Source organism: Montipora capricornis, chromosome 10, assembly GCF_036669925.1.
Source record: "Montipora capricornis isolate CH-2021 chromosome 10, ASM3666992v2, whole genome shotgun sequence".
Taxonomy (NCBI): Eukaryota; Metazoa; Cnidaria; class Anthozoa; order Scleractinia; family Acroporidae; genus Montipora; species Montipora capricornis.
In genome coordinates this window covers 11351351-11376350 of record NC_090892.1, presented here as the reverse complement: position 1 = coordinate 11376350, position 25000 = coordinate 11351351, and the positions used below count along the sequence as shown (strand labels likewise).

The following is a 25000-nucleotide window of genomic DNA, read 5'->3' as shown; positions in this document are numbered from 1 at the left end:
AAGTATTTCGTTCTGTAACACTTCAGTCATCGCTATTTTCGTTTTTGTTTTAGAACCGCGCGCTCTGTAACGTTTGCTTATCGCACTTGTAGAAACTTACAAACCAAAGTAAAATTATCTTACAAACTCTGAATTAAAACGTTGTTACTTTCCCCTAACTTGTCCGCCATTTTCTTTCATTGCGCTTTCGCGATTTTCCTGTCAATTAATTTAATTTCAACTTTCTGCACCGTTTGGGATTAATTGACATGTTCTCAACAAAAGAGCAAGCTAATTTGTGAGTTTTTGAATCAGTTTCTAATTCTGATTTACTCACAGTTCTGAGCAAGGTAGGTCATTTTCGTCTTCCGCTTTCTGCGCCGCCAGGCAAAGTAAAGCAAAACTACCAATAAAGCCAAAATGAAGGAGACCACTGTGACAACTAGTATAACCCAGACTTCACTCTTATCGTGTTTCTTCCCTGTGGATGCGAGAAAACACACAAAACGTCAATTTAGGGAAAAAAAAACACAAGCTGAGTTCCTTGACGCTTCGCATGAGTTGTCGTCAAAACAGTAAATTGGGTTATTTTAAGTTACGCAGAGCGCGCTAAAGAAATGTTCTAAAACGCGTGTCAGCCCGGCTAATTTTCTTTAGTGGGGAACTTAGGCACGCGCGTTTTTGAGACGCGAACGGCAACCGGAAGTGAACTGTTTTCCCTTTTATTTTGTCTTCACACAACCACATTTACATTGCTAAGTATCTTTTTCTCCATTAGAGATGAATAGTACAAAAATCTGGGAGACACCACTGTCCTGGCATGCGAAATGTTCTCTTCCGGTTGCCGTCCTGCACGTGCGGCACGCATTTTAACATAATAAATTTTTGCGGTACTCTTCACGACAACGACGTGATGATGTACTAATCGCGAAAGACTGTCAGTGCAGAGTTATATTTTGAGGTGACGTTTTCGTCGACGTTGCCTTCGTAGATTACTTTTGTCTCGTCGATTCTTAAAGGAATTCTCCTATGGCTTAAGAGACTAAGACGGGGATGACAACGCTCCACGGCTGGAAACACTAGATTTAAATGCAGATGCAGACGCAAGGGCAATGAAATTTACCGCATGCATTACCCGGCGCAATACAAATGCAAGCGCCAACACAAGTAATGGGACAATTTTCATTCTTCTGCATTAGTATTTTACTTTTCGTTTCCGTGTAGAACGAGGCAACACAAATGCAAGTGCAACGAAACAGTACCAGTTCGAGTTCCATGCCACCTTGCATTATTATTATTATTATTATTATTATTACTATTACTATTATCATTACTATTATTGTTATTATTATTATCATTATTATTATTATCATTATTATTATTGTGTTATTATTATTATTATTATTATTATTACTATTATTTCCTACTTTAGCCAATAAATATACAGTCAAATCTCTGTACAAGTTTCATATAATTCGGCCCTATTCTTTCCTCTTCCTGTGTTACTAATGCTTAGAGTTCATAAAAATCAAATTCAAAATTTGAAAAATCTTCCAAAACATATCATTGACATTAATTGAGAATGTTATCAATTCCATTTTCTCACAGGTTGCGAAAGGAATTTAGCTAACAAAGTTTGGAAGCTAAAAGTGAAAACGTCACTTTTCATTTAATCATTCCTGCGAATTTGTAGCCTTCGAAAAAATTTACAAGTGCTTATTTATTCTAAATTGCACCAGAAAAATCATGTGATTACATAATAATAATATACATAAAAAAGTCGCGGCGGGTCTAAAACGCAGGTGACATTCCAAAGGTCACTCGTTACAGGTCATTGTTTTACGTTATGCAAAGTAACCAAAACCCTCAATTTGGCTAACCCTAGGCCTAAGGTTGGTTTTTGGCCTAGGCTTAGCCAAATTGAGGGTTTGGGGTTACTTTCAAAAAGACAAACAATGACTTGCAACGAGGGACCTGTGTTTTAGACCCGCCGAAAAAGTCGAGATGGTTAAGCAGAAGAAACGCGCGCGTATCACGCAATCAGAGAAAAATTGCCCCACAAAAAGCGCCATCCAGGACGCGCGCTTGATTTGAAAAGAAAAGATTTGATTGGTTCTGACCAAACTTAATTGTTTATTAGCCAATCATAATCCACAATTTCGATGTGTAATTTGCAATGGTGGATGTGTGCTACACTTTTTGCCCTGTTACACTGCACTGCCCTCAGCCAATCAGAATCGAGTATTTTTTTTCATGTATATTATTAACTATCTTATTTCGTTCTCCTGGACAAGCCATATCCACAACATTAATTTCTTTCTTTCTTTCATCTTCTAATGTTAAATCCGGTCTCCTGGCCTTGCAATGGGATCTCTCATTTTGTGATCCAAATCCAATAATTTTTCCATCCAATCTTTTGTTTACTACCTAAATTTAATAAACGACCGGTAATAACATTTCACCCTGAATGTAAAACTCTTTCGAATGACAATAGGCCTAACGTCATCATAGGCCTAACGTCATCAATGAAGTACGTAACACGTCTTTAACCAGCTAACTGGTTATGACTGAGCACGTGATTGCTCACGACATCTGTCACGAAAATCAGTCACATCATCAGTCACGTAATCATATCGCGGGATCAAGTTTAGAGCTCATCGAGGTCAGCTGCAATCTCGTACCCAGAGTCCTCGGGCTTTTTGGTCAGCGGGTGAGCGCCCGGAGAGACTCTGGGATAATGGACTCAAACAATATTTAGACATATATTCATACAAACCCGTATACCCCTGTATAACCACCCATATAGACCCGTGTACGCCCATAATATGCCCATGTATGCCCCTGTTGTACACAGTGTATGCCCACTCATGCCCATGTATGCCCCTGTATACCCATATTATGTACTCATGTATGCCCCTGTATACCCATATACAAAACGTTTACCTTTCCATTCCATAGGGGTGTAAAGCGGTATATGGGCATACACGGGCGGGTATGCAGGGGTATACGGTTTTTATGAATATTTCTCTAAAAAATACTCCATAATAAGGGATACACGAAATACCTACGAAACTTCACGATCATGGCGGCCAATTTGTGACTTGCATCGAACTGTAACAATAGGTATGTACATCTAAATACCTCGCAATGTTGACAAAGTATTCAATAAATGATTTTTAGGGGTACTCCATTTGGGTACTCCATGGAGTAGGGCTCCACGTTTTGTCCTCTCCCTAGTTCTCTGACAATCCATGATCACGTGAACTCGAAAGGGAACAGAAAGCCTTCTGCATTATTCAAACGATGTCTATGGAGCCCTGGTCAACCTTGCATAAGGAAAAAAACCCAATCACCAGTAAAAGAACGGACAAAGTCAAAGCGCACAGCTGTTGTACGATTCTGAAGAACCAAGGGGAGGTTATTAGTCAAAGAAGACAACGGGAAAAAAGTACTTTATCTTCAGGGACGGTGAATGTTAAGATCTTCAGAGATAAACAAAATAGTCGCAGAGGAATTTGACCGAACCAAAGGATCTGGAGCAGCGAAGTTGGCTTGTTCTCTTAGGCACAACTTTATCGGAGTAAGTAAAGAAAAAGTACAAAAGATTCTAAAATACGGACAAAAGTCACTATCGTCGAAAAGCCTAGTTTATGAATAAGGCAACTCTGAAACCAATTAGAGCCAGAGATGTTCAGGCGAGATACCAAATCGATTTAATGGATATGGGCCGTAAAGGAACTGGTCATTTCTCCAGAAACGTGCCTACTGTGATTGACATTTTTAGCCGCTTTGTTTGGCTTCGCCATTTAACAAGGAAACCTAGCAGAGTCGTTGCCAAGGAACTGAAGGGGATCTATATGGAGCATGGAGCACAACGTGCAATCCAAAGCGACCAAGGAGGGGAGTTCCAAAAAGTTAAAAAACTATGTGATCGAATGCATATTAAATTGATTTACAGTCGCCCGCGCCATCCCCAGCCGTAAGGGGACGTTGAACGTTGTCACAAGTCGCTGAGGTCCAAGATGGAACACGACCTCAAAAAGATTAGTAAGGACGGAGTGAATTGGGTAAAACAGCTGCCTCTGTACCAAAATATTCTCAACAACGACCCCAAAGAAGTAACTGCTCACAAAACACCATTCGAAATATATTTTGGCCGAATATGTAGTAGTTTAAGAGAAGGCGGATTAGACGAAGAATGTCTTCCTAGCTCTGGGAGAATTCACCCAACTGGAAATGATCGAAATCGACGTTCCCAACATGCTTCTAAAGTAAGAAAGAAAGCACAAAAAGCGACGAAGAGATGTGACAAGCGTACACAGTGTCGCTTAAATCCGCCCTCTGTTTACATAAGCCTAAGAGGAAGAGCATGGAATCAACGGCATGTGATAGAGGCTCGTATAGAAAAACTATACAGCAAGTTGCATATCTAATGAAATGAAATGAAATGAAATAACTTTATTAACGTGTCAAAGACTACTAGCACACCCCAAGTGGCGCACTCACTAATTGGGGACACTTAAATGCAAATACTATATAAATACTACTAAAACTATATAAATACTAATAGCTTCATACACTTCACCGCTATCAGGAGAGAAGGAAAGCAAATGGGTCCCTGTATATGACATCACAAGCCACACCCTTCAGCGAGAAAAACAAAAACAACAAGTAGCTAGGCTGTCGGAAAAAAAAGGCCACTGTAAAAAGTATCTCATAACCAAGACAAAAGAAGATTATGCCCAGGCCATCGAAGCTCAGGGTTTTCATATAACTTATAACCCGCCAGGCGATGGCAGCTGTCAGTTCGCTACACTTTCACAACAGATAAGGAAGCTAGGAATTCACAGATCTCCTTAAACCACGAGAAAAGAAATCGTTGAGTACTTAGAGAGAAACCCGTAAGATAGCAATCGCTTTCCCCTTTTAGAGCATTTGGCAGATGATGAGTTTGCCTCTTGGAATGACTATATAGATCATATGGCACAAGATGAGACTTATCGGGATCAGTTAACACTGTATGCAGCAGAGAACTTGCATAACTTTGAAATCCAAATAGTATCTTCCCTAGGAGCAGGTGGGCAAGTCATGTGTGCCGCCTATCAGCGAATTTTTCAACAACTACTGCGAACCTGGGAATTTTGCAGAGAATCAAGGAGAACATTATGTGAGCTTGGAACAAGTTATTGTCGACAACGGCGATTGTGATAAAGACTTCAATGGTGAATATACAGGAGAAACTGACAGTGGCAAAGAAGGTCGACCAAACAGCGTTACTGATATCAGAGGCGGTGCGGATGACTTAAGAGACGTTAGCGGTCAGATTGAAGACCGAACAGATCAAAATGACGACGTCAGCGAGATAACTGATGGTGGAGGGGAACAAATGGCCCTTCAATTTGTTCCGGATGAAGACGTTGGCTTACTGGTACCCAGGATGAGTAGTTGAAACATTGAAGACCGTCCCAATGAAGTGTCAGAAAAAATCTTCAAACTCGTTTTGATGTCATTAGCCGCTCTCTTTGCTGGTAACGCATGCCATGCGTGCCGGAAGTTACCTGACGTGGCATCAATTCAAGATTTAGGGCGGTGGCGCAAAACCTAATTCAAATGTTGCCAAATGTTTACATCTCCCGTGATGTAGAATATCATGTAATCAGTGTGCGCAGAATTATCAAGGAATATGGACCCTCTTGCGGTTTGGTGACCAATCTACGAAGGGTTCTTTCTAATCCTAAATGGGCTAATGCCTGGTTGGACATTGAAAATGAGAATACGGTTGGTATACGATCAAAAGAATGTTTTTGAAAAAAAAAAACAGTAATTGAGGGACACCACGAAAAAAAAAAAGGATGACTGCCTTGAAAAAGCCTCATTGCAGAACACTTACAGCTAGTCTTCAGATGCTGATGTAAGATCATGAAAGACAAAGAAGGAAATAAGAAGTTAAGGGAACTGCTTCATTAACAAGCCTCACTGAAAGAGAATCAACAGAACTGTAAATGCTTAAATACTTATGTTACGTTGTGTCATTATGACATAAGTTTTCAAGGAAGTTGTACCTTCGTCTGTGTTTGTTCTTGTTAGCAGTGACGAGGCTGAAAAGGAAAAAGAAGAAAAAGTGAAAAAAAAAAAAAAAAAGCATGGAATAACAAGCCTCGCGCGCGCGCGCGCGCGACAAAGAGGAATCCGCAGACCCAAAATGTTGAAATGCATTTTCTTCATCATTGCATAGTTTTCAAGAAAGTCTAGATTCGTTAAAGTTAAGTGTTAAATATTTTATGAATGACGGGGTAGTTTCTAAAAAAACTGTGATGCGGCGTCGGTGGGGAAGTAGTATACAAAAATTTGGTTTTATCAACGGAGTTGATAATGTAAATTGGCCGCCGTACAGAGATTCTAAAAGCTGACGTTTCGAGCGTTAGCCCTTCGTCAGAGCGAATCGAATGGATTCGGTAAGTAATTCGAAACCCAGAATTTGGAGGGAGATTCTAAAACTACTTTCAGTGCTGTTTGTGTTTTCTACCTCAGAAATAGATATAAATTACAAAAATAATAAAACGACGGGGTTTGAATTATGTCTAATACCGCACGGGAATTCTCCCACGCTGCTAAAAACTGATTACTGATGCTGTTGCAAAAGTACCGTAGGAAAACATTACATCAGTCTCTTTGGGGAGAAATCCGCGGAAGAAGGTCTGGTCCTCTTATTTCAAGGGATCACAGATAAAACATAGGGGCAAAAAAACATATTGCTGCTACTTCAAATTGGATTGTCTTTATTTACTCAATCAAAACATCATGCGAGCGTTCCTGTATTGATGTCGATGGCCCGCTATTCTCAGTCTCCTTACTAGCGCAGTTTTGTTCCCCACCAGAAGTGAAAATTCCGATTTTTAAAAGGAAGGCTGAAAGGCATAGAATTAAACCGGTATGGATTATTTTTGGTTGTTTTCATCTCAGAAAACCAAGATGTTTCGATTGAGTAAATAGAAACATCTCTCATATACACTTTAAAGCAACCACTCCATGTGGCATTTAAGAGGAGAGACATCAGATATGTCAGAATTACCAAGCAGCACATACTTCAAGACAATGATCTAACTGCCTTAGGGAGTAGACACATTTTAAAATCCTTTCCAATCCAATAATACCAGGTAACAACAGCTGAGAGCATGTTCTCTAAGACAACATTCAAGTATAGATGCCTTATCAGTTAGAAAACAGGTAGTTGCATTTTAAAAGTTTAGAATCTTAAACCAAAAAATATCTACTGATAATACAACACTGTAGAAGGCTGAAGGCTAACACTGTACAGGTAGGTACCTCCTTCCGGCTCCACCAGATATGATTTTCCACGGCCACTACACAAGCCTTCTTCGTTACACATTTCCACGTAAACATTGTAACTGTCTGCAGAGTTCAGGTGTTGTAGTACAGTGTTATTTGTTGCTGCATCTGTGTGATATAGACACTTGTTGCCAAGGGATTTCCATCCCATGGGAACATGGTACTCACAAGAAATGTGATATTGGTATGGAGTGCCTTTCCAGGAAGAATTTGATGCCAGCTAAGTACGAAATAAACCATGCTTTAAAAGTCAATCATCAAGGAATCTACATGTGCAATGCAACTAGAGTAGATCATACCACATTTCACACAACCTTTGCAGATTGGCAAACACAATCACAATCATAATAATAATAATAATAATAATAATAATAATAATAATAATTATTATTATTATTATTATCATTAGGGCTTGTGTGGGCATCCCTTGTCAAAGTAATGTGTGAAGCAGACGCAAAAAAATTTGGGAAGCAAAAGTATGCAAGGGCTTCTACCCATAAATGGGAGGAATTTACATTTGTAGCTGTGCCACAGAAATTGGACATTTGAAATGCTCTAGGTCAAGTTTGAAATTTTGCGTTTTTTATCAAGTCGGTGCTGGCCAAAAATAAGTCTTACTAAGCTTGACACACCTCCTTTCAAATATTCGTTTTGATGGGACATGATCTGATTGGACGGCGATGAACATAATAAATTCAACTTGCAGAACAAAGACTGAATCTTTGGGTATTAATGAAGTATTTATTATTTGCAACATTTGAAGCATACGTTACGAAGCATTAAATTCTTTATCGAAGTTTAAAGAATAATTTCCATACTGACAAAAGTACCATGACTGTAGTGGTGCTATAGGACCCTTCACGGCGGTTTTGACGGTTGGAAATGGAGCGTTCTGATTGGTTGATTCCAATTTGGGCGGGACATGCAAACCTATGTGAGGTGGGACATTCAAAATTCAAACCATGACGTCACAGACACGTGACACTCTGCGGACCCTCAGGAAACAGGTTGGGGTGTTTTGCGTAACCATGCTGGATACAAAGATAACGGTCGGGAAATTCAAACAATGACGTCCACACGGGTCGAGAGAGGGTTGACGTCTCAGAGTCCCAGGCCCCTCACGGTTCAAGCGAAAAAAAACAAGACAGGATATTTTCTTTCCGAATCAAACGGTTTAATGAGATAACTATATACAGACGGGAAATCATGAAATTGAAATGTTGAAAAACGAAGGTACAAAAAGTAGAGATGGTACATCCCCATAAGGGCAACCACTCTCCTTATGACAAAAGGTTTCAAATATCCAAATATTTGCCATAGAGGGCTCAGAAAAAACAAACAAAGTAGAGTTCCGTCTTGTTCGCAACGTTCCGTACAGTATCTATTCAAACATCTCTGAGCTGACAGCAGTAAACAAACAAGCCTTGCAAACCATAACCAACCATTTTAATCAACAACTAAAACTGAAATGACATGCACAGTATTCTCCTTCACAACATTTTTCCGTTTTACTGATCATCTTTACGTCCTCTCTCTTCAGTTTAGAGTAACAGCGAAATTCTTACTCATTAAAAAACGGCAAGCTAAAGCGTATTCAATTCACTTACTCGACTGCCATTTCACAGACAAACAAAGCAGCTCACGACTGGACATCCATTTCACACAAAACGCCTATCAATGTGATTGTTGAAATATGCCAGAATCTCTGTCAACAGGGAATGGCAAACGTTTTCACGCCTTCTTCGTTTTTTTAGCGAGTTTTACAAATAATTATGTGAGGCAGCGAGGTATGCATTAAGAAGGAAACCATTTCCCTGAAAGCTTTTAATGTTGTCTCTCGCTAGATATTTCTCTCAGCTTTTAACGGTGTTCTTCTCCTCCTCCACTTTTCTCAACGCTTCACTTAAACTTTCATCGCTTAAATCTCCACCAAAAAGAACAGCGCACGCAGACCACTTGTTCTGTGTTTTAAGGACGTTCGCGCCCATTGCTACTGCGCATTTTTTCGCGCATGTCACGCACACGTCGTGCATCGCAGACAGGAAGGTAAACACGATGCCAAAGGTGCAAACATTTTCTACACGAATGGAACGTGAAAGCATGTGGCATTTTGGGATAGCTGTGGACCCAGGTCTTCTCGGAAATGTCACGCAATGGCGTGACAGTGCGAATAGACAATCGCTTTGAGAACTTCGCAGCGATTTTACTCTCTTGAATGCTCGGTGACCCCCATTTTTCTTTCCGTAGATCACTTCCTTTCCTGATTTTGTCCATTTTAACAAAAAAAAAAAAAAAATCTGTATGTGAGAAGTTACTAATATTTCGCTTTTTATGCTCTCGTGCGACCAAAATTTTCTTTCTTTGACTAATATGCATCGTTTTTCAAGGTCTATTTCACCTCAAAAAAAGACATCAGCTTCAAAAGTTTGTTTAGTTATATTAGTTATGTTGAATTGAGTACGTTTACCTGATCTAAATTTCACTAATGTAGCTTTTTTATTGCTGACATTTGTAAGCTAAGATCGTCTTAAAATAACGCAAGCTTCTAAAAGTGCACCTCACGATCTCGAAAACGAGCACGGTGATCCCCCATTTTTTTTGCCTTTTTGGCAAAAGTAGATCATTACCTTTCTGCGTGGCAATTTAACAAAAATCTGTACGTGGGAACGTTTTGGGCGCGAACGTCCTTAAAAAAGGATTCGCCACCTCCTCGGTTTCAAAGCAGTAATCTTTGTAAGTCTATTGAACTTCAATAGACTTACAAAGATTATTGCTTTGAAACCAAGGAGGTATCCTTTTTTAAGGACGTTTTGAATTATCCAGCCCCATTTCCACACCTTAGCGATGTCTGGTTTGGATTATCAAAACTTCGTCGCTCTCGAAAAGAAATGTATTTGAAAAACGATCAAATTTTTTTTCCGTTTCAGAAAAACACAGCTGCAGCGCTGCCACGTCATTTCCCGCCAAGAAAAAAAAATGGTCCGATCACTCCCGTCCCTGAGGTTGTCCTAGTTTTTAACGTCATCGTGTACATGTCTGCTATCAGGTAAATGGTTCGTACGAAGCAGGTAGGATAGATAGCTCAAACGGCAAGGCAGGAGACGGTCATGGACGAAACCATTTTGTTTCTTCTGTTTTTCAACCAATTTGGTGTGTTCATTGTGATTATTATAAGCGAGTCACTTACTAAGAATGCGCTATATTATACCGATCAGACGACCTCGTTTTCAACCGCACTTTCCGCAGAGGGACTGGGGCAGCACACCCTCACAAACGCCACGTGGGATTGAGAACCCCCTATCTACCCATTCGAGTCCTACTTTTTTAAAAAAAAAAAAGACACATATAGGCCCGTCATAAAGAACTCACGCATGAATGTCAAATAAAACAACGTTTAATGAGAAGAACAATGCGTGTTTTACATGCGTTCGGGACAAAATCGAAAGTGTCTATAGTGTGGTTGGGTGGACATCGGGTTCTTTAGTTTCTACACCTAAAAATCGTTCACTTGTCATCATCATTTTGTTCTTCTTCATCTTGAGTTGGGATGGGACGCGGTTGGAACATCCTGTTCAATAAAAATTTCCGTCTCTCCACAGCTGCATCTGTAGCCTCTTCAACATCCATCGAATCCTCCTCCATGAAACGATGTCGGGTTTTCATAACGTCTTTATGCACGGGGTCATGCTTTAGACGTTCAAACCACTGGAGATAGTGCAAGTACAGCCCTCGCAACTTTCTTCTGTAAACGGGTAACAGGGCATTGAAAGCTTTGGCCTCAGCTATCGTTTCAGAGACCCCCTCCTTCAAGAACGTGTTGGCTTTTTTGTCATAGGTTGAATTCAGTGACTCTTCCACCTCTCGGCGCAGAGTTTCCCAGGGATCTTGGTCATCTGTTTCCCTGTCACTAACGTCTTCATCTTCAGACTCGATGACCATGTCCGAGTCCGAGTCCGAGTCTTGTTCTTCCTCTTCATCTTGGTTTCGCTCCTCATCTTCTTCACTTCTCTCTTCCGAGGCAGCATAGGGTTGTACTTCCTCAAATATGTCCCCCATGGTTGTGTCTCCCATAGGCTCGTGGTCTATGCGTTTCCAACAACCTCGCCTCTCGTGACGGTCTCTGTTATAAGCTCGACCAAACGGTTTGTGGCAGTAGCGGCAGAGATGTGCCATACACTCACCCAAAGGGATTGCTCCAAATGAGCATCGCCAGTTTGACGTCTGCTTTTATACTCATTGTGAGTCATGGGGGCGAGTGACTCAGAATGAGTTACTTATCACCCCTTGGAGTGACTCCCCCAAAATACTCATTGTGAGTGACGGTGCGAGTGACTCAAGATCTGGACTCGGGCCGAATCTCCCTCATTAATGACACCACGATCGAGGCGTCATAACCGCATATCGAGTGCTTGTGGTATCGTGTCGATTTTTATCAAGTCCTCTTTCCTTAGTTTACCCGAAAACTTGAGTGATCCAGATGAAAGCCAAGAGGAGACAATACGACCACGGAAAGAAAGCTCGGTGTCAGGCGTATGCGAAACAGTACTATCACAAAAACAAGAACAAAATCAGGGAGAGACAAGAGCTATGCCATCGACAAAAGAGGAACAAGCTCAGAGAGATCCCACTTTGCTCAACGGACGAGACAGAGTCCACACGCCTCGAACCGAATGAAACCCTTGCTGAAACTCCCCCTGCCTCACATAATTATTTGTAAAACTCGCTAAAAAAACGAAGAAGGCGTGAAAACGTTTGCCATTCCCTGTTGACAGAGATTCTGGCATATTTCAACAATCACATTGATAGGCGTTTTGTGTGAAATGGATGTCCAGTCGTGAGCTGCTTTGTTTGTCTGTGAAATGGCAGTCGAGTAAGTGAATTGAATACGCTTTAGCTTGCCGTTTTTTAATGAGTAAGAATTTCGCTGTTACTCTAAACTGAAGAGAGAGGACGTAAAGATGATCAGTAAAACGGAAAAATGTTGTGAAGGAGAATACTGTGCATGTCATTTCAGTTTTAGTTGTTGATTAAAATGGTTGGTTATGGTTTGCAAGGCTTGTTTGTTTACTGCTGTCAGCTCAGAGATGTTTGAATAGATACTGTACGGAACGTTGCGAACAAGACGGAACTCTACTTTGTTTGTTTTTTCTGAGCCCTCTATTGCAAATATTTGTATATTTGAAACCGTTTTTCATAAGGAGAGTGGTTGCCCTTATGGGGATGTACCCTCTCTACTTTTTTTACCTTCATTTTTCAACATTTCAATTTCATGATTTCCCGTTTGTATATAGCTATCTCATTAAACTGTTTGATTCGGAAAGAAACTATCCTATCTTGTTTTTTTTTTACTTTAACCGTGAGGGGCCTGGGACTCTGTGACGTCATCCCTCTCTCGATCCATGTGACGTCATTGTTTGAATTTTGAATTTCCCGACCATTATCTTTGTATCCAGCATGGTTACGCAAAACACCCCAACCTGTTTCCTGTGGGCCCGCAGAGTGTCACGTGTCTGTGACGTCATGATTTGAATTTTGAATGTCCCACCTCACGTAGGTTTGCATGTCCCGCCCAAATTGGAATCGACCAATCAGAACGCTCCATTTCCAACCGTCAAAACCGCCGTGAAGGGTCCTATAGCACTAATGACTGTCAATTAAATGAATAACAAAAATGACAGCCACCAAGACAACAGTCAAGTAATTTTGGGTTTTTGGTCATCGCATCTATACAAATTTAAAATATTGAATGGGCATTCTCCAATTTTAGTGGGAAAATGTTTGATGACAGACAGTGGTTTTGATGAATTTATCATCAAACGACATGTATTTATGTTGTGCTAGCATAGTTACTGTATGCAACACTAAGATGGCATCTTGAGCGGTGCCTAACTTTTAAAGGACCTAATTCTTTCTCAGAACATACCTTCCACTGCACTGAAACATTTCTTAAAGAAGCATGGCCTGGATAAATAAAGTTCTGATGAGCCACAATCCTGGGGGGACTGATGGGATCTGCAACAAACAGTTTACAAAAAGGAGCATTTTATCCATACATTGTGGTCAGCAGCAATCGAATATTCGACGTGCGATTTTATCACATTTGATAGACCACTTTTCTTGTATTGTAGCTTTTTGCCTGTGATCATAGTTTGATCTGTGACAGAGCAATGAAGGGGAAATTGCCGGTTAGATACTGGGTTGATGTCACAAATTACTTTGCAAATTGCTGTCTTCAAAGAACTCCTTTATCAAAATGCAAAACTTGTGACGTCAATCTGGTATTTAACCAATTCCTCTTCCTCGCGCAGTCATGGATGGAATTACAACTAGTGTTGGGGGACTCTAAAATAGTCACTTTGAAGGGGACAGTTAAGCAAACAAAAGAATTACCGGTAGTTTTAGACAAGTGCAGGGAATCGATAATTATTAGGGTCAGTTGATAGGTAGACCCTCCTATTAACCCTCTGTATGTCAGTGTGATGGTTTCCTTCCCCTTTCACACAGGCACTCATGGCTGCCTTCCAGAATTTGCGAAAGATAATCTCCACTTTTGTCCAGGATTGACCCAAAGTACATGCACAACCAATTTTGATTACATGCTGGCGAGTGATCTTCATTGTCGTTCAGTAAGGGGTAACAAACGTAATAGTTGAAATTGACATTTCCTGTGTTTTCAGAGTTTGTGAAATCTCAGACATAAAAACCCCATGCATTTACGCCTACTTACAAGCGTGAAGCCAAATTACACATCACTGAAAGGTCATGCTCAAGAAATATGACTTTCAACTTTCTTGGAACAATAATCTGCAAATTCCTTAAAACTGAAAAACTGAAAATACCTCAGAAAATTCTTCGTACATGTTAATTTTGCACCTACCTCCAGCTGGGGACCTCAGACACTTTGGTCCCAATACATCACTATGAGCACTTCTTGTATTTCTCTCGCCATCGATGATTTGAATCATCAAGAAGAAGCAATAAGTTGTAAACACTTCCAGTCCGGACAGACTTATCGAAGTTTCATTCCATACCTCTTTCGTCTGAAATGATAAATTAAACGAGCAATGCAAACCCCAACTTGATTTACGTATTTATAACTAGACGCTCCATGAGCGTACACTGGGTTTCCTGTGGTACGTGTTACTCAAAAACAGAAGGGACTGAATTGGGTGGTATTGAACTGCAGCTTTCCAGTCAATTTTTTTCAAGCCGGGGGTCATTAAGACCATTTAAAGGGTCACCCAAAAGTGGTGCCAGAAGAGGCCCTTTCGTTCACATGTTCCTATGACGAAACAGATCTTTTTCTGAGGTTAAAAACCTGGCTACCGGCCAATTAATCATTTGTCTGAAAGAAAAACTTCCTGTCATCTTTAGAAAAAATAGGCACGCATTGCGTACGTGTGGTAGTGCAGTAACACAGCGCTTTATTTCATATTGTCAAACTGAGCTGCTTTTTGTCTTCCAGGAGATTCAAGTTGTCTTTGCATAATATGTAGCTCTACATGTAATAGTACACGATATTGTTCTCGTATTGTATATCACTGTAGTGCCATGGTAGAAGTATTAGGTAAACAGCCCCCCTGAGAAGACATGTGGTTACTAGCAAAGTACTAAACCAAACATTGACGTACGACAGTATGCAGATTTCAGCCGTGAAACAAACATCAAGATGTGCGTAAAAAATTTGAACTCAGTGATGTGGTTGTTTTGTACACTGTAATACTTATGGACTCAAAATAATTTTGTTGTATAAAGATATCAGATAGACAAAGCCTGTTAGGTTTTCCTGACTTTCCATCACGTGTCGTGTTGTGTAGTCTGAATTTTAATGTGCCGACTCGAGAAAAATGAAAACATATGTTGACTTAAACGACAACTGTACTTATTATATATCTGTTCCCTGGCCAAACTGCTTACAATTCACATTTCTGTGTTCCCTGAATTAGCACGGTTAACAGTCTTTTTTATTTGCGCACACCAGCTGTATGTCGGCTTTTCAGTCAACAATGACTAGACGGTTTTACATGTGCTACAATGCGTGTTTGTTATGCCTCTGGGGCTTTCACAAACAAATCCAAAAGGCCAATTAAGATCAACCAGTTGATGTACTTACAGATTCTTTAAACTCGCATTGCACATGAGGGTGGTATCTTACATTTGAGCAGTACTGTATTCTACTGTGTATATCTATGTATTTGTAGCACCCCCTCAAACTTACCACACATATGCGCAGAAAACTCTACACACCATGACACCACTTAGCAGGGGAGGGAGAGGAACTACTTATTTGTTAAATGAAGGGGTAGTTTCTAAAGAAACTGTGGTGCTGCGTCGGTGGGGAAGTAGTATACAAAATTTGGTTTTATCAACGGAGTTGGTGCGTTTGGTAATAGGGACAAAATTTAGGCCCTTACTGAGAACAGATTTTTATGAGTCAGTAAGCGGAAGATTTTCTGGAATTGTAATTACGGTATTATGGCTATGCAATGTAGTGTCGTCGGTAATTTGCGGACCTATTAATTGTTGAAGTTTTAGAGTCTTGGTTTGGTGTAAATGGTCAAACAGTCCAGAGTTAAGTTGTCGGATTTTAGCGCGAATCGATTGTACTAAAATTGCTGGACAGATTTTTGAAAGTTCGGAGCGGCAATGAAGAATTTGTTTGTCAAGTGCGATTCGTTTTTGGCATATAGCTCTAATTGTGATCCTCATAATATTACGTGAAAAAGAATTTTGCGCACGTCGAATTTGGTGAAGATACTGATTTGAGTGTGAGAATGTAGACGCATGAAAGTTCGAGCGAAAACCTTTAGGAATGACTTTAGAATTGAGGCAACGGCCGATGAAGTTGATGTGACTACAAAACCTAGTTTTGGCGAAAATGAGAGTGGCTAAGACAGTACACACGCACTACAAATTTTCCGCGATTTCAATTTCTCCGGCCTAGACAAACTTATTTTCACAATGTACATTACATCTATATACACAGACATTCCTAATAGCGAAGGTCTTCAAGCACTTAAACACTTTTTCGATCAACGCACTGTCAAAGAACCTAGCTCGGAAACGCTCCTCCGCCTTGCCGAACTAGTTTTAACGCTTAACTGTTTTTCATTCGCCGGCAACTATTACAAACAAATTAATGGTGTAGCGATGGGCACAAGAATGGGACCTAGCTATGCCAATCTTTTTGTAGGATACGTTGAACACCTATTTTTTAATCAGTACAACGGCCCCAAACCTGAACTCTACGGCCGCTACATCGACGACTGCATCGGCGCTATTTCATCCAGCAGAGAAGAACTCGATCAATTTATAATTACTCCAAAATGATCCCGAGACTGGTAGAATCTTTTCGCAACCTCCACTTATTTCATTCAAACGCGACAAAAACGTAGGCAACTTTTTAGTTAGAAGCGCGCTCAAAACTAACGAGCAACCCGGCACTTTCAAATGCGCGCGCTCACGATGCAAAACTTGTCTTTTCATTGTTAACACTAGCAAGATATCGGGACCTAAGCGATCTGTTAAGATCACCGATCGTTTCACATGTACCTCCGCAAATGTCATTTATTGCATAACCTGTACGTTATGCAATAAATTATACATTGGTGAGACAGGTAGACGACTAGGTGACCGATTCCGCGAACACCTTCGCGATGTTGAGAAGAATGACAAGGATGCATCTAAGCCAGTCGCTCGCCATTTTAATCTGCCTAACCACTCCAAAATACACATGGCTATCTGCGGCCTTTCCCTACATCTAGGTACGACGGAAAGCACCCTTAATCCTCACGGTATTAACGAACGCTTTTCATTTAACTAATATATTCCTACTTTTCACGTTGCCATGTTACCACCAATAGCGTAGCTCCTACTCTACTATAAAAACTACACGTAACCCATAATCCCTCGATTCGCTCTGACGAAGGGCTAACGCTCGAAACGTCAGCTTTTAGAATCTCGGTACGGTGGCCAATTTACATTATCAACGCCGTTGATAAAACCAAATTTTTGTATACTTATTTGTTAAGGCGCGTGCGACCTTTTCATGTACCACGCTTCAAAACCGACCGTTTTAAGAATAGTTTTACTATCTCTTCATGTCTTAAAGCGAACACAGCTTAGAGTTTCCCTTTTTAGCCAAGTGGACCCTTTTAATAATTAGATAGTTAATAATTGAATGTGATTTTTTTTTCTTCATTATGTAAGTAAATACGCAATTCAGTTTTTTAACTGCTATGTATTTATGAATAAATAAAGTTAACTTCAAACTTCAAACTTCAGACTTCTGATGACACGGAAAAAAATAAAATAAATAAAACAGAGAAATGAAATGCAGATTCCGACTGGGTTTGGCAACCCTGTAATTATCAACCATTTACAAAACGGTGGAAAAACAAAAGAAGATTTTTACTGATTAAAGTTAAATCTATAATACAGTAAGTGCCTTTCGGGATGTACATGCATATGTATCACTGAAGATCAGTCTCAATGAGACAACATACCTCATTTGAAACTACGAACTTGCCCGATACAGGATAATACATCACAGTGTACAATCTATCAATAAAGGCAGCATACATCCAGACTTCCCGTTCCTCCCATTGCACAGTAACTTCTCCATCCTCAATGCTAACTCTGAAACTGAGAGGGGGCCGAGGGGTGGCTGCAAAAAAGTGAGGAATGTCACAAAAAGTAAATAAATGCATGCAACAGTTGATGAAACACCATGAAATTTAAACCAATGATTGCTAGGAGTGAGACTTAATAGATTTTGCTATTTAAAAGCCAGACAATTTTACTCTTCAATGGAGAATGCCTTAGAGTCAATGGATCAACAACCTCTATACTCCCCCAAGGACTGAGGGCGTGACTAACAGATTTTACTCTACTGTCTAATGCCAGACAATTTTACTTGTCAATGAATGGGAACGGCTTAGCAGTCATTGGGTTAATAGAAACCTCCACTTTTTGAAACTCACCAGCCTTACAAGTGTAGCCGTCAGGAATTTTATGTGCAATTTTGCAAATATTTTGTTGGATAAGAAGTCTTAAAGAATTTCAGATAAAAGTTTGTTAACCCAGATCATGTTTGTTTTGAATGTAAGCTAAAAAGAAAGGTTGCACCATCATATCACTTTATTTACCCTAGGATTTTTAGAGTAGCTTGGTGTAGCCACTCCGAGCATTTACCCAGTCCCCACCATGATACACCACAGAAGACAGACCACAACACCGGGAACTACATGCCCTACTCTTTGCGACAAGTGTGCGGGGTCTTTTACGTCCCACAGGATTATGAACATTGAAGGGTTGTGAGACGGGCTTATTGTCCTTATCCGAGTAGACTTGAGAGTCTAACCATTTGCAGATGTAATTACAAAGGCAGCACTTTCTCCTCAGTTATTTAAAGACCCTGAGTGTTGGTCCGGTTGAACTCATGACCTCCCATGTGACAGCCCGGTGCTCAACCAACTGAGCACTGGTGACAACAGTTGACAACAAAGGACATTTAAGAACAATTATGAACAATGTTTTAGGTGTGGGGGTAAACATTCAGGCCAGTCATGTAAATTCAAAAAATGCAAAATGTTATGCAAAATGGTATTTGTTGTTGTAAGATTGGTAATTTCGCATCCGTTTGTTGAAACAAAAATGAAACCAACAAAGGAGAAGCTACATGTAGTGCACAATTTCCATGGATCTGAATCAGGCAGCAAAGATGAATTGGGTATCTACTCCCTGTAGACATGGTAATCAATGGGAAACCTTGTAAAATGGTGGTGGTATACTGCTGCAGACTATTCCACAATGTCAAACAGTTTATATCAAGAGAAGTTTCCAGACATACCCTTTAATAAGTCAGCATCAAAGGAATTTAGTGCTTTGGACATACACAGGTGGAAGGCTTTATGTGTCAGGTAAAATTCAGTGTAATGTTGTTTATACAGGCCTTCTGATAGGGTGCGATGAAAAAATGCAAATTGTGCGAAATTTGCAGGGCAAATTATGCGATTAGAAAGGCGAATTATGTGATAAATATTGTAAATTATGCGATTTTTTTCTGAGCAATTTTAAGCTTGTTTTTCAAGGTTTCAGGATTAAAAAAACACGTTTTTTCTGCCCTGAAGACATTTTGAACATAAGGGACAGTAATTATGAATCTTGATCGACATTAGCTGGGACAACTAAAGAAAATGAGGTCTTCTGCACTATTGGTGCACCACGTTAAAAGTTGAAAGGACACAGCTAACATGCCAAATGAATGATCAATTATTATTATTTCTGTATGCTACGACCAGCTTCTTACACTTTGTTTTTGTGTGCAGTACATGTATTATATTTCTGAACAGATTTGCTAATCTGAACAAAGGGCGTGTTTGTGTTACACCAATTGGCGACTCTTTAAGAATGCGACTCGTACCAGGCCCCCCACATGCAAAATAACACCTTGAACTTCGAATATTTACGAAATGGAAGGTAACAAAGGCTTTTTAGCCATTTTCCAATTGAAAGTAAATCATCTTTAAAATGGCGTATTTATGCAGGAACTCCTAAGAAACTTCTTGATTTATGTTTTATTTTATCGATTTTTCGTGAATTGTGTGATCAGATGCGATTTGAGGTCGATTGTGCGAAATCGCACTATCGCATAATATCAGAAGGCCTGTTTATAAGAACAAACATTATTCTCTACCAGTACTAGTAGTTAATTACAGTGGAAAGCCTGGCAAAAATTGGCAAGTCAAATCAAATTGGCATGGGGTGAGATTTTTAGCGTCTCCAGTGAAAACGTAGCCAGTGCCGAGAGTCAACTACGAACTCTTCTGTCAAAATACAATGATTTGTTCAGCGACATTATGCAGGCATGATGGGGCTTGAGGCACATATAACCATGAAAGGGATGTAAAGCTAATCTTTGTAAAAGCCCGTCAAGTTCCTTATGCATCAAAGGAACAAGTAGAAAAAGAGCTAATTAGACAAACTTGAGAAACATGCCCAGGGTGATTAAAAAAGAAAACTGACAAGTCAGGTTGGGCAAGCCCAATCGTGGTTACGTGCCGAAGTCCAATAACACAGTGAGAATCTGCGGTGATTACAAGGTGACTACCAATGGGGATGTGGAGAACAAGTTGTATGTTTTACCCAACACTCAGGATCTGTATGCTTCCCTTGATGGTTCAATGGTATTTAGCAAACTTGACCTACAATGTATCCCATGCATACATGTACACACAGCTGAACTTTGATGAAGAAAGTCAAGAACACTTGACTATAAACACCCACAAAGGTCTGTATTCCTTCAAGAAATTACCCTATGGTGTAAAATGTGTGTGTAAACAGGATGATAATTATATTGGTGAGCAGCAATGATTGGCAAGAGAATCTTAAAATACTCGTAGAAGTTTGGGACAGGCTGCAGCAATATTATTTGCATCTAAAACTGTCAAAATGAGAGTTCTTAAAACCTGAAGTGGTTTACCTAGGTCTAAAAATAAGTCCAGTAGGTCTCCAGCAAGTGGAAGAGAAAATCAATGCAGTAAAGAAAGCACCAGCCCCTTGGAACATAATTATTAAGTGAATTGATCTCTTTCCTAGGCAGGGTCCAATATGATCATTCTTTTCTGCCAGGTCTAGCCACAACATCTAAGCACCACTGCATGCGCATAAGCTTTTGCAAAAGAGTATTCCGTGGGATTGGACAAAGGAATGTCAAAAAGCTTTCGAGGTCAGTAAGGAAGGTCTTACAGGTGATTCACTCTTAGTCCACTTAATGACTTGAATAGAGAATTACGACTGGCTTGTGATGCATCAAGTTATGACCTAGGAGCTGTACTAAGTCTTGTTATGGATGACGGGCAGGAGAGGCCAGTAGCCTATACTTACCGTACCCAAGGGTAGAATGGGAGAACGAGTCACCCCTTAGAGCAATGTGCGTGGCCCATACTGATGGAAAATCATGTTAATGAGAGTTACAGAGTCTGATGTATGTTCCGGTCTAAAGGTCAACACCCCACACCACGACTGGTAACAGCCCTGCAGAGCTACATTATTGTATGGAAGGAAGATCCAAACCAAGATCCCAGAGTTTGAAACCACTGATGAGGAGGAGGACAATAGATCTGGTACCACTAATCAGCAGGCACACGATCAGAATGCTGAATGGAAACTGCATGGTGCTGAAAGTGCAAACAAGAGAGCTGCCAACAGAAGGAGACAAGGTGCCATTAATGAAGCAGAAAGAGAACAAGACTTAGTTGTCTGCAAAGTATGATCCAGAGACGTGTAGTGTACATGTAGTTTCCAAGAGAGGAGACCTGGTCATCATTGACCGTGCAGGGCTCGAAATTGCGACCAATACGGTCGCATTTGCGACTAAATTTTTCCCTTTGCGACTAAAATATCTGGAGAAGTCGCAAATTTGCGACTTGTTGTCACCTTCATTCTTTCGAAATAAAAGGGTTAGAAGTTGCCACTTTGCTGCTACTTTTGCTAAAATAAATAAATAAATAAATAAATGACAAAATTATTTTGTTTCTCGCTGTGAATTTTCTCTGAAGGTAGCGTAATTGTACAGTAATTTAGCTGCGATGTTACGTGCACAGCTCCATTCCTTCGATCATTCGCCATTTTCAGCAGTTTCTTTACACACAAGTACTGCGGGCTCATATTTTTTTTGCTAAACCGCTGACAACACAATGCAGCGCGGCGATTTTGCGACTAAAATTTGCGAAATTGCGACTAAATTTTCGTATCTTATCGCAAAATGCGACTGGATTTTTTCGTTAATTTCGAGCCCTGCTGTGGTGAAACCCAGCTGCTAAAGAGGAATGTTGGCCATGTGAAAGGTTCATAGATCTTGAACCAGGGGCATCTCAACTGTCAAAGCAACAACTGGCATTATATAGCCACCGAGAGCAGAAACCTGTAATGGATATCCGAACCAGTTGTCCTTACTACATAGCCCTCAACCTGTCATTAGCCCAGCAGAATGACCTGCAACTGAGCCTGCGGATGACTCTGCTGATGACCGTGGCTTGCCACAGCCTGTCGTTAATCGGATGCCTGAACAGACTATTGAACCTCGAAGGTCAAATCACAAGAGAGCTGAGCCTGGTTAGCTTAAGGCCCGGGGGGTGGGGGGGGGGGGGGGGGGGCCTCCCATATGAAACAGACGGGGATGCTCGTCGTCTCGCTTGGGGGTGTAAATTTTGGATTTTGGTCTCGCTTAGGGTGTTCCGGGCAAAGCGCCAATCTTTTAAGCCACCAAGGTCTCGTTTAGGGTTCCCCGAAGAGAAACAGAAGTCAAATTCTCTTTTCAACTTGTTTTTAGGAGTCAAAATTTCCTTAACCCACGCCGAGATTAGTGTCCTTTAGGGGTCACAAAAAGCTTGAGCCACGCCCAGATAGTCTCCTTTAGGGGTTAAATTCAAAATTATCCTACGAGCATCCCCGTCTGTTCCATATGGGAGTCCCCCCCCCCCCCCCCCCCCGCCAGGGCTTAAAGACTATCTCACATGAAGGACTTGTTAAGAACTGTTTTACTTGCGAGATTATCTAATTTTCATATTAATTTTATTAAGTCTTGAATTTTTGCTATGAGTGGTAGACATTTAGCTGAAGGAGATTTGCTTACATTCACAGACAGAGCTTTATTAACTTTCATTGTTGGATTTTTACAGTTATGCCTTTTAAAAGGGATTCATCAAAGCTTAATTTTATTATATTCATTGTTTCAGTTTCAAATTTGGGGAGATGTAGTGATTGCTCTGTGGGTTGCCTGTGTAACCCGTGCTTGTAGTGTATGCTGGGTAGTGTATAAACTAGGTAAGATGGCAGACTGAAAATGCGAGTGCATTTTCTGAAGTGTAATCTGTTCATATCGTGGAACAGTCTGGAGTACAGTAGTAATATTTCACTCAAACACCATCAGTTTCAAGGGCTACAAAGTAAACAAAACAATTTGTTGCATTATTCTATTGATATTTTCCCATCAGGCAACCCATGATAAGAGAGCACTTGCCTAAAATGTCATTCCACTAGCCCCGGGATATCAAAGAGCCTCTTTGTCACTCCCTATGGATGTTGAATTTGAGGTTGGCAAGCATGGTGAGAGAATAAAGAAACATGTGGGCCCAGTCCCCCTCTTCTTTCAGCACTGCACAATAACATAATGAGTGAAATTCTTACCTGCAAAGACAAGAATTGCTTTTGCAAAAATACAACTCTCATTTTTTCCAGCATCATTGTAGGCCACTGCACAAAGGATGAAGTCACAAAATTCCCCACAAGGTAAAAGGTCAACCTTCCATTGCATAATGCATGAAAATCTTTTACTTGTGCTCATTACATTTGTGGCTTGGCATTCAGGGTTACTGATGAATTTGCAATGGTAAGTCTCATTCAAGCATACTTTGAGGGTATAATTGACAGGTAGTCCCCCATTGTCCTTTGACGCTGTCCAAAGCACCCAATATTCTCTGTATACACCAACAGTGCCCACAATGCTCCTTCTCAAATTGCGTGGTGGACTTGGGGGCCCTGCAATTTAGACAAAGCAGTTTCCTTATATAAAATGGTTTGCACAAAGGACTAAAGGTCAGTCTTTTACATCTCTGGAGGTCACTTGTGTCAGACCAGTTACTGTATTTACTCAATTAAATGCATTCAATTTGGCATTTACTAAATTTTGATTGTTTATTCAAGGGCAGCATTAATAACAACAACACCAACACCTTTATTACCCTTTTCCGAACAAAAAAAAATTACAATGAAGAAAATGAAATTATAAAAAGAGTAATGGCTTTCTTAACAACTGTGAAAGCTTAGACAAAAGTAGGAGGCAGCATTTATTGAATATTATCAGAAACCCATAAGGGTTGGAACATGTAACTCGCGTTCACAGCTTCCGAATATTCTGTGCGAACTGATTGGTTGAATGTTTCAGTGCGAAGTACCATAGTTGGAGAGCCCTCGCTGTTGTTGTTCCAAATATGGTACGGAGCAAAGCGAAGATTCAGAAGCTTGTTTCCCAGCACACAATGGGCCGTTACACGTTTGAACCCTTATTGGTTTCTGATATTATACAATGTATTTCTTAAAGAGTCTGCCTCACCCATTACATTGTGAACATATATATGGACAGGTATTGTTGAGCTATTTTGTATTTTGCCACTCAAGAGAAAAATTACAACAATTTTGTCACAATGATATTGAATGTAAGGAGAAATGTAGACTCGGAAAAATATCCGAGTCCCAGATGGGATTTGAACCCACGACCCTCCGTGATCTAGTCGGATGCTCTAACCACTGAGCTACTGGAGACTCTATGGTGAGCAAGGGTCAATTTGTGGGTCTCGACTGGGACCAACACTCGATATTTTTCCGAGTCTATATTTCTCCTTACATTCAATATCATTGTTGTTGTTTCATCGTTAACACACTCAATTTTGTCACAGAAATAAAAAAACACTTTGAAGATCCTCGAGGGGGATTATCCTGTGAATTTAAATGGATTTCAATCAGAAAACTGTCAGCAGGATACCTTGCCATTTCAAGCATTCTTCTATGAAGCGTGGAGTTACATCTGTACTGAATTCAGTATTGCACTCAGCACATCCAGTACTATGTATATTGTGTGCCAATATTTATAAATTGGTCAGATTTGCAA

At 40.3% G+C, this 25000-nt stretch overlaps 1 protein-coding gene across 1 annotated transcript in view; it reads right to left on the bottom strand.

Moving 5' to 3' along the window:
- The window catches only part of LOC138019589 (uncharacterized), a 32078-nt gene that overhangs the window by 2883 nt on the left and 4195 nt on the right, over positions 1-25000 (bottom strand). The window contains exons 2-8 of the mRNA XM_068866446.1: positions 23521-23871; positions 17835-17995; positions 14207-14369; positions 13253-13341; positions 7306-7549; positions 6042-6077; positions 317-460 (exon numbers count right to left, since the gene is read on the bottom strand). Coding sequence (XP_068722547.1) covers positions 317-460; positions 6042-6077; positions 7306-7549; positions 13253-13341; positions 14207-14369; positions 17835-17995; positions 23521-23871 — 1188 coding nt within the window. The remainder of the gene's footprint in view (positions 1-316; positions 461-6041; positions 6078-7305; positions 7550-13252; positions 13342-14206; positions 14370-17834; positions 17996-23520; positions 23872-25000) is intronic.